Source organism: Bos indicus x Bos taurus, chromosome 25, assembly GCF_003369695.1.
Source record: "Bos indicus x Bos taurus breed Angus x Brahman F1 hybrid chromosome 25, Bos_hybrid_MaternalHap_v2.0, whole genome shotgun sequence".
In the NCBI taxonomy this organism is placed as follows: Eukaryota; Metazoa; Chordata; class Mammalia; order Artiodactyla; family Bovidae; genus Bos; species Bos indicus x Bos taurus.
The window spans coordinates 15,973,781-15,984,124 of NC_040100.1; the positions used below are offsets into that span (position 1 = coordinate 15,973,781).

At 51.8% G+C, this 10,344-nt stretch overlaps 2 protein-coding genes across 2 annotated transcripts; one reads left to right on the forward strand and one right to left on the reverse strand.

The window, feature by feature from the left end:
- The first annotated feature begins 3,635 nt into the window (after window positions 1-3,635).
- Window positions 3,636-7,326, forward strand: SEPT1 (septin 1). The gene is made up of 11 exons (XM_027527545.1): window positions 3,636-3,761; window positions 3,934-4,024; window positions 4,117-4,203; window positions 4,458-4,581; window positions 4,889-5,023; window positions 5,120-5,237; window positions 5,867-5,968; window positions 6,092-6,191; window positions 6,373-6,538; window positions 6,781-6,871; window positions 6,966-7,326. The coding sequence occupies exons 1-11, from the start codon at window positions 3,759-3,761 to the stop codon at window positions 7,050-7,052; spliced, it is 1,104 nt and encodes a 367-aa protein (XP_027383346.1). The 5' UTR covers window positions 3,636-3,758; the 3' UTR covers window positions 7,053-7,326.
- A 183-nt stretch (window positions 7,327-7,509) lies between these two features.
- On the reverse strand, window positions 7,510-10,040 carry MYLPF (myosin light chain, phosphorylatable, fast skeletal muscle). Its single transcript, XM_027527548.1, has 7 exons — window positions 9,933-10,040; window positions 9,225-9,320; window positions 8,898-8,973; window positions 8,561-8,665; window positions 8,367-8,445; window positions 7,800-7,848; window positions 7,510-7,709 (listed from the first exon to the last, which is right to left on the reverse strand). Exons 1-7 carry the CDS (start codon window positions 9,933-9,935, stop codon window positions 7,605-7,607), a joined length of 513 nt encoding a protein of 170 aa, XP_027383349.1. The 5' UTR covers window positions 9,936-10,040; the 3' UTR covers window positions 7,510-7,604.
- Window positions 10,041-10,344: the final 304 nt, after the last annotated feature.

Here is a 10,344-nt window from a genome sequence, read left to right on the forward strand (position 1 = left end):
AAAGGGAGTACTAAAAATGAGGTTGAAGGACTTCCCTGGTGGTCCAGTGGTTTTGAATCTGCCTGCCAAAGACATGCATTTGATCCCTGGTCTGGGGAGATCCCACATGCTCTGGGGCAACTAAGCCCGTGTGCCACAACTACAGAACTCATGCCCTACAACTGCTGAAGCCCACACTCTAGAGGCTGTGCTCAGCAACTAGAGAGTAGCCCCCACTCGCTGCAACTAGGGAAAGCCTGCGTGCAGCAACTAAGACCCAGCACAGCCAAAGATTAATAATTTGAAATAGACATGTATATAATAAAAATGAGGTTGAAACAAGGATAAGGTGGCAGCATGGATGGGTCTTAAAAGTTAATGCTAATTGAATAAATTAATAAGTAGAAATATATATTAACACAGATAACTATTTGTGGCTTAACTGGTAAAGAATCAGTCTGCAATGCAGGAGACCTGGGTTTGATTCCTGGGTTGGGAAGATCCCCTGGAGAAGGGAACAGCTACCCACTCCAGTATTCTGGCCTGGAGAATTGCATGAACTGTATAGTCCATGGGGTCACAAAGAGTCGGACACGACTGAGTGACTTTCACTACTACACTGCTATTTGTGTAAACGTTTGTGTACCGTGTACATATATTACATACATAGCGGAAGTCGCTCAGTCGTGTCCAACTCTTTGTGGCCCCGTGGACTGTAGCCTGCCAGGCTCCTCTGTCTATGGAATTCTCCAGAACAGAATACTGGAGTGGGTAGCTGTTCCCTTCTCCAGGGAATCTTCCCAACCCAGGGATTGAACCCAGGTCTCCTGCATTGCAGGCAGATTCTTTACCTTCTGAACCACCAGTGAAGCCCATTACATACATAACATATATATAACACATATGTAAACACATACAACTATTTCTATAAACATTTGTGTACCATGTACTACACATTTTTCAAAATATATACGAACCAAAAAAAAATTACATATTGTGCACATTAGAGTGGTTGCCTTAGGATAAGGGGAAAGGAGGGTGCTATGAAGCTGTATTAACTCAGGCTGGCATAACAGAGAACCACAGACTAGAAGTCTTAAACAACAGATATTTATTTTCTCATAATTCTGGAGACTGGAGGTCCAAGATCAAAATGCCAGCAGAGGCGGTTTCTGGTGAGGCCTCTTTTCTTGGGTTGCAGACAGCCACCTTCTCACTATGTCCTCACATGGCCTTTTCTCTGTGCGTGCGCAGAGATGGCTGGTGTCTTTTCTTATAAGGACACCAGATCTATCCAATCAGGGCCCCACCCTCCTGACCTCATTTAACCTTAATTACCTCCTTAAAGGTTTTACTTCCAAATGTAGTCACATGGGGGTTAGGGCTCCAACACAAGAAGGTGGGGGAGGGACACAACAGGGGCTAAATGGGAAATGATAAACAGAACCACAAGGAGTGAAGGACGAAAATGGGGTTGGAGCAATAGGCAGGATCTAGACCAAGCAATGGGCTTCCCTGGTGGCTCAGATGGTAAAGAATCTGCCTGCAATGCAGGAGACGTGGGTTCTATCCCTGGGTTGGGAAGATCTCATGGAAAAGGGAATGGCTACCCACTCCAGTATTCTTGTCAGGAAAATCTCATGGACAGAGGAGCCTGGCAGGCTATAGCCCATGGAGTTGCAGAGTCAGACATGAATGAGTGACTAACACACACACACACAAACCAAACAATGCTTTATAGGTCATATTAAGGTTCAGAGAGGCCTTTCAGTTCATAAATTCTAAAGTTGGGATGTATATATGTGTGTGTGTGTGTGTGTGTGTGTGTGCACCAAGCAGGAGATGCAGGTTCAATCCCTGGGTCAGGATGATCCCCTGGAGAAGGAAATGGCAACCCACTCCAGTATTCTTACCTGGCAAATTTCATGGATAGAGGAGCCTGGCGGGCTACAGTCCATGGAGTTGCAAACAAGTCAGGCACAACTTAGCGACTAAACAACAACAACATGTGTACATATATATTAATATATATATATATGTATATATGGTATGTTGTATACATAAATGATTAGCTCCAAAGCCTGTGTCATCCAAAACCACTCTAATTCCTGATAGAAAGTCTAAGTGTGTGCATTTCATCTTACTATGAAAAAAATGGAGTTCAGAGAGGGCAAATGACTCGCCCAAGATCACACAGCAAGTGATAGAACTGAAGTCTGGGAAGTTCTTTCTGACTCCAAAGACAAGCTCCTTTTACATATTCTGCAGCCTCCCTGCCTTTTCCCTAACTAACTTCAATCACTCACTCTTTTATGCATTCATTCATCTGGTATATTATTTATTGGCACCTTCTTGGTGCCAGGCCCTGTGCAAGACACCAGGGATGTAAACGTTAGGAAGACATAGTTCCTGCCCTCAGAAAGTTCAGCCAGGAGTAGAAGAGACAGCCAGGTAAGCAAAGGTGGGCATTGGATGGGCTATGAAAGGTGCTGGGGAGTCCAGAGGATGGAAAATGACTCTACCTTTTGTGGGTGGGGAAGATTTCATACAGGAGGAAGAAGAACCCTTTGAATCAAACTCTTGAAAGACAGAGTTCACCTGTGCAGAAGAAGGAAAAGCCCAATATAGACAGAGCCAAGGGTGCTACCCTGGTGACTCAGTGGTAAAGAATCCACCTGTCAGTGCAGGAGACATGGGTTCCATCCCTGATCTGGGAAGACCCCACGCGCCAAGGAGTAACTAAGCCTGTGCACCACTACTGAGACTGCTCTAGAGCCCAGGGGCAGCAACTACTGAAGCCCTTGCGCCCAGAGCCTGTGCTTTGCAACAAGAGGAGCCATCGCAATGAGAAGCCTGTACGTCCCAACTGGAGAGAAGTCCTTGCTCACTGAAACTAGAGAAAAGCCTTTGCAGCAATGAAGACCCAGCACAGGCAAAAATAAACAAAATTGTAGACAGAGCCAAGGATGTGGGCACTTGCCAAGGGCGAATCAAAAAGGAGGTGATGAGGTCAGATGCAGGAGGCTTTGGCCAGGACTCTCAGACTTGATTCTAAGATCACTGGGAAGTCCGTGAAGGGTTTTGAGCAGAGGAGTGCCTTGGCTAGGATTTTGAAAGCAGGCTCTCTGGCAGTAGTGTCCAAAGATCTGAAGTCCTTTTTTAAGAATCCAGTGCATGAGCTGGGGAGGAAAATTGATGGTCCCTCCTACCCTCAATCTTGTTGCTTTTGGTCCACTCAGACCCTTGGAAATTGTTTAAAATTTTATTATTTTTTAATTGGAAGATAATTGTTTTACAATGGTGTGTTGGTTTCTGCCATACCACAGCATGAATCAGTCATAAGTATGTATATATCCCCTCTCTTTTGAGCCTTCTCCCTACCTCACCCCCATCACACCCCTTGAGGTCATCACAGAGCACCAGGCTGAAACTGTTTTAAACTGTCTTTATCCAAGCCTTCACCTCACTTGCTAGAGAGATCAACCCACTTCCTTCCTCTCTGCTTACACCCTACCTTCCATCAGGGTGATGGGGCCACAGCAGGGCTTGGAATAAACGTGTACAGAGAACAGAGGGATTGAGGCTTCCTATCAGGGTGATGGGCAAAGGGACCCAGGAATCGAGAACCAGCTGATCTCAATCTTGGTTTTCCCCACTCTCTGGGCCAGTTGGAGCATCTCAGCTCCTATACTGCCCGCCCCCTTGTTTGCCGCCCTCAACTTCCTGCCCACCAGAGGAAGTGGGGAGAGCCATCAGGTGCAGCAACAGCTATCGGGGCCATGGTGAGTCCTTATGCCCAGGAATCCAGGCATCTCTCCGTCCCCAGCCAGCAGGGTAGCCAGGTCCTGGTCAACCCACAGTAGGCTGACTTCTCCTAGCTTCTGAGGTCAGGTCATACTGGGGGACCCTGCCTGCCACCCCCAGCAGCCTCATATCGTCCACCTTCACCAACAGGACAAGGAGTATGTGGGGTTTGCCGCCCTCCCCAACCAGCTGCATCGCAAGTCTGTCAAGAAGGGGTTTGACTTCACACTCATGGTGGCAGGTCTGAGGGTTTTGGAGAGGGGCCTGGTAGGGTGTCCTCAAGAGACCTTGGCTGTCCCCTCACCTGACCAGCTGGGCTTGACCTGTCCACAGGGGAGTCAGGCCTGGGAAAATCTACCCTCATCAACAGCCTATTTCTCACCAACCTCTATGAGGATCGGCAAATACCAGAAGCCAGTGGTAAGATGCCCCTCTCCCCACCACGCTGCCCATGCCCTCTGACCCCTCTCCTCCCATGTCCCCAGACTGCACACTCTTCCTTTCCTTCTGGGTCTCCCATGACATTCTGGGGAACTCAGGCAGCTCATTGCTTTTCTCTGAGACTCAGTCTCCTCCCCTGAAAAATGGGTGGGGGGCAACTGTGAGTCTGAGAAAGGAAATTAGTCCTGCTTCAGACCCCTCGCCAGCTCCCTGACCTCTCCCCATCCTCATAGCTCGCTTGACGCAAACGCTGACCATCGAGCGCCGGGGCGTGGAGATCGAGGAGGGGGGTATTAAGGTGAAGCTGACTGTGGTGGACACACCTGGCTTTGGGGACTCAGTGGACTGTTCAGACTGGTGAGGAATTGGGGAGAGCCCAGGACTCAGCTTCCCAATGTGGCTACTCTGTGGAGACCAAGGGGTCGGATTCAGGGCTGGTCTGCCCTGCCCTACTCACGCCCCTGCAACAGCAGGAGCTGTTTCTGGTGGTCTTGGGGCCCAAAACGCCTTGTGCTTCCCAACATCTCTCCTGCCAGTTTCCTCTGACATCTTTGGTTGTAGCCAAAGACCCTGCTTCTCACCCCTACAGTCCTGGCTAGCCTTGCCCCTTGCCCTCTACTGTGGTCCGGATCTCTGACTGCCGGCACTCTCCCCACACCCCCAGCTGGCTACCTGTGGTGCGCTTCATCGAGGAGCAGTTTGAGCAGTATCTTCGGGATGAGAGTGGCCTGAACCGGAAGAACATCCAGGATTCCCGTGTCCACTGCTGCCTCTATTTCATCTCACCCTTTGGCCGGGGGTCTGTGGGACACCCTAGGGGGTTGGGACATTTGGGGAGGGTGGGGGGTGGGTCTCTGTGCCCTGAAACTGAGCCCTGACCAATTTCTGGGTGCAGACTCCGTCCCCTAGATGTGGCCTTCCTCCGGGCAGTGCACGAGAAGGTAAACATCATCCCAGTCATTGGCAAAGCAGATGCCCTGATGCCAAAGGAAACGCAGGCCCTCAAACAGAAGGTATGTGTGGTGGCCTCTGACCTTTGGTCTGCACATGAAGCCAAAAGTCATGACGAAAGCTGAGCTCAGCTTTGACTTCTTTGATCTCGGGGTAGCCTTTTCGGAGTGTGATATGTCAGGCTAGACTGGAAGAAAGTTTTTGAGAAAGGTGGGTCATTAGCTGCCTCAGGAAGCCACATCTCTGGAGGCTCAGAACAGAATCCCTGGGCTGGATGCTTGGCTAAGATCTGTCTGAGGGCAGAAGTGTGGACATAACAACCCATGTTATCCGTCTGGCCCCAGGATGCTCACCATGCCCCCATTTCCCCACTTCTTCAGCGCCCTCTCCCACTGTTTCTACTTATGTCTCTCTCTCCTAGTCTTTTGGTGTCTGCTCATCTTTAAGACTTTGCAAACATCAGTCTTTTTCCTCTTAGGGGAAGGTCTCAGTTTTTCATCATCTATGTCTCTTTCTCTCATCGTCTGAGATTTTGTTTTCAGTCTTCCTGGATGCCCATCTCTCACCATCTTTGTTTTTCACGCCTTCCTCTCTGTCTCTTTCATCCCCTGTCTGTATCTAGATCTCACTGTCTCTGGTCAGGCAATGTCTTTGTGGCTCACAGTTTCTGTCTGCATCTGTCTCCTCCAAGATCCGAGAACAGTTGAAGGAGGAAGAGATCAATATCTACCAGTTCCCTGAATGTGACTCTGATGAGGATGAAGACTTCAAGAGGCAGGATGCAGAGATGAAGGTACAGAGGCAAAGCAGGACGAGACTGAGAAGCCAGGGGAGGCGGATGTGGAGGTGGGAGCTGAGAAAGGTTTCTGTCCACGGGGCGGGGAGAGGATGGAGATCGTTGACTCCTCCCCTTTAGGAAAGCATCCCTTTTGCCGTCGTCGGTTCCTGCGAAGTAGTGCGGGACGGCGGGCCCCGACCGGTGAGGGGACGCCACTACTCCTGGGGCACTGTAGAGGGTGAGTAAGGCCGGGTACGCGTTCTGAGGCCAGCAGGGAGCCGAGGCCGCCTCCCAGCCAACCGTACCCAACATGTGAAGTTGGGGAAAGTTCTGGTCCCAGGGGTCCTAGGAGCCCAAAGAGGGGTCCTTGGCAGCCGACCCGACCTAAGTTCCCTGACGCTCGCGGGTCCGCCCCCCAGTGGAGAACCCACATCACTGCGATTTCCTGAACCTGCGACGGATGCTCGTGCAGACACACCTGCAGGACCTGAAGGAGGTGACACACGACCTGCTCTACGAGGGCTACCGGGCCCGCTGCCTACAGAGCCTGGCCCGGCCCGGGGCGCGGGATCGAGCCAGCCGGAGGTGAGAGCCAGCGCGGACAGTTAGATGCTTCCAAGGCCCCACCCTCACTCTCCATGACCTCGACCTTCACCTTCTAGACCTCTCTCTCCCAGGGCCTTTCTTTCCCCATCCCCTTTGCTTACCTCCCTAACCTAAGGATATGGCTCCGCCTCCTAGACTCTCAAACTCCAGATCCTGTCTCGCAGCGGTGACTCAACCAAGGCCCTCGCCTTTGATTCCTTTCCTTCTCTCCCATCCCCTAGTAAGCTTTCCCGCCAAAGCGCCACAGAGATCCCACTGCCCATGCTGCCTCTGGCAGACACGGAAAAGTTGATTCGCGAGAAAGACGAAGAGGTGAGCTTTCCCCCAGATCAAGACCCCCAAGTCCTCTTCGGAGTCCCTTTCTGGCCTCGCCCGGACCCAATGCCTGCAATCTTGCCCCGCACAGCTTCGCCGCATGCAAGAGATGTTGGAGAAGATGCAGGCCCAGATGCAGCTAAGCCAGGCTCAAGGCGAGCAGTCGGACGCTCTCTGAGGCCCCCATCGGGGTTTTCTTTTCCTCGCGTCCGCCTTCGGTTCGTCTCTTGTCCAATCCCTGAGCCCCAGACTGCCAGGCGCCTAATCTCGGAGCCCCAGCCTGTAAGGCCCGCCCTTCTCAGGTTCTCCCAATCCTGGAATTTGTAGCCCCGCCTTTGGCTCCACCCCGGCTCACTTCTGGAGCGCGACCTCCTCTTCCAACCCTGAACACCCCCATCCCCTCCCCACTTCTCCCTATCCGTGACTTCAATAAAAAACTGAGTTTCTCTGAGGCCACGCAAATCTTCTGTTTCCCAGCGGGAATAAGTGGCGAGCTTAGCGGGTGGAACCGCTCCACCCAGGCCTCCGGGCCACTATTTATTCATTCATTTGCTGGGCACTCCTTTCGTGCCAGTGTGTCTGCCCAGCCTCCCACCTGAGTCCCACTCGCACAAACGCACTGAAGGCGCCGCGGATAAGAAATGAGACCCTTTCAATTTATTAGGAGTCTGGGTGGGGAGGTCGGACTGGCAGGAAGGTGTTGATTAGCAGAGACCGAAAAGGGCCCGCTCTACTCCTGGTCCTTGGCGTCACCATGCGTGATGACGTAGCAGATGTTCTTGTAGTCTACGTTGCCGCCCACGTCGGGGGGGAAGGCAGCCCACATGTTCTTGATCTGCGGAAAATAGGCAGAGTATCACCAACTGGTTCCTTACGTTCCCCTTCCCCCATCCTTCCGCTTCTCCCAGACCCCTCCTCCACTCACCTCTTCCTGGGAGAAGCGGTCACACTGAGTGGTCAGCAGCTCCTCCAGGCTGGAGAGAGGTGATTGATATACAGGAGGTTTGAGATTGGACTTTGTGATTCCTTTCCATGCCCTCCCACCTCATCCCCCTTGCCATTCCCAGTCTCGTCTTGAAAACCAGGGTCACTCTGGATTCCTCATTGGTCTCCCAAACACTCTGGCCTCCCCTTTTGCCCTTCTTCCTGTGTCCCATCGCCCATTTCCACAGTCCTGATTTTTCCCTTATCCCTGTGCTGTGCCGTGCTTAGTCGTGTCCGACTCTTTAAGACCCCATGGACTGTAGCCTGCCAGGTTCCTCTGAAGAGCTTCTCAAGGGATTCTTGAATTCTCGAATACAGGCAAGAATACTGGAATGGGTTACTATGCCCTCCTCCAGGGGTTCTTCCCAACCCAAGGATCAAACCCAGGTCTCCCGCATTGCAGGCAGATTCTTTACTGTCTGAGCCACCCTTATCCCTGGCAGTGCCTATTCTTGGTGGGAATTGAAAGAGGCTTTCTTTGTGGGAGCAGCTGGAGAGTGTCACTTACAATTTTTTCTTGATGGTGCCTTTTCCCTCAGGGTCTAAGACCTTGAAGGCTCCAGTGATCACATCCTCAGGGTCGGCACCTAGAGGGGGTCAGAGGGCACATGTAGCTGAAAGGTTGCTAAGGGGTCAGTCCCTGAAAGTTCTGAGAAGAGGCAGCTGAGGGGTTGGACCAAGGACACGTCATACTTCATTCACCTTTGAGCTTCTCCCCAAACATGTTCAGGAAGACAGTGAAGTTGATGGGCCCACTGGCTTCCTTCATCATGGCGTCTAGCTCCTCATTCTTCACATTGAGACGCCCTGGAACAGGGTTGGGAAAGCAGGGGCTGGAGTGGGGTCTTGCGGCCAGAGAATAATGCTTCCTATAAATTCAGATCATCCCATCCTTTTTTTTTTTTTTTTTTTTTATCCCATCCAATTTTATCCTGGATAGACTGAGTCCCAAGGTGGCCTGGCAGGACTGGGACCCACAGCTGCTGAACTCCCAGGACTCTGCAGCCTTGAATCTTTCCAGGTAGAGGAGGCAGCTCACCCATGGCTGCAAAAGTGTCCCGCAGGTCTTCCTTGTCAATAATGCCATCCCGGTTCTGGTCAATTACTGTGAAGGCCTGTGGAGGGCAGAGGCAAGGAGAGATTAGGTCTCCCGTGGCTGAGTTTCAGCATCCTTATTCCAGGCAGATCAGATTCTGAGATTCTGGTTGCCAGCCAGAGGTCCTCTTACACTCCAAGCAGGGAGGGGAGTAAGGAATCTAAGCCCTTCTCCTTCCCCCAAACAGGTGCACATTCCAGGGAGGGGTGGGGGAGGGGCAGCAAGGGGTGCCTTTGGTCAGCCTTCAGTCTCCCTTCTGCCCACACTTACCTCCTTGAACTCCTGGATTTGGGTCTGATCAAACATGGAGAAGACACTGGAGCTTCCGCCCTCTGCCGCTGCCCTTCTCTTGGCCTTCTTGGGTGCCTGAAAGGTGAGGGTTGGGCAGAGGGGTTCGTGGACCCATCCTTACTCCTCTGAAGGCAGTGGATTCTTTGAGTTCATTCTTCTAAAGCAACTCTTCTGGCTCTAGGCTTCCCCTTCCTTACGACTCTTTGCTGAGGGGACTTGTTTCAGTTTGATTGTCAGATTTCTATCTGAAGCCCTCAAGTACCCATCCTTCCACCCTACCCAACAACTGAAATGTTTCTTGCCTTCTGAGTGCCCTGAGCCTGGCTCCTCTGAGTCCTAGACTTGCTGTGTGTCCCTGATCCACTTATTCACCTTGTCTGAAACTCTACCTTCTCATTTATAAAATGGGAGTGGGAATCCTGGCCTGGCTGGTTCCAGGGGATTTAGGAAGGTGGAGGAGTGTGCTTTCAGAGGGACTAGGCTCCTGAGAGTGGAGTGTCTGGGCAGATTATCCTTGGTTGGGTCCTTTAGGGCATCATTCTATATATTCCCCATTAACGATACCAAGAAAGGGAAGATTCATCTTTTTTCCTCTTGCCAGACTTGGAACCAGCTCCTTTCTTTCAAGGGGTGAGGCTTCCCTGAGGTCTGAGAGATCTGAGCTTGGGCTGGGGGATTTTCACTCACCATGTCTTAGGTCTCCTGTGGGCAAGGCAGTGGCTCTGGCTGGAAGGGAGCAGAGAGTCCGTCTGGAGCACTCCCTCTGGAGTTATATAGTCCTGCCCCAGGGAGCCCTTAACATACCACTGTAACCTTAGCCCTGTGGGTGCCCACCCCAGATACCAAAATAGCCCAGCTCAGGGCCTCTCCTTTCTTGGAGGGCCAGCAGCAGCTGGAGCCTAGGGAGGGACAAAGGAGGGAGGGTGTCTTGGGCTGCATGTCTCACTAGGACCTGAGCAGGAAGGGATGTTCTTACTCCCCAAAGGAGGCTGGAATGTGCCAGATTTCAGAGAGGGCCCAGGCTGAGACACAGGACTAGGAGAGAGAGGAACCAGGCTCCTGCATCCCTGCAAGGTTTAAACCCAGTAAATTTATTAAG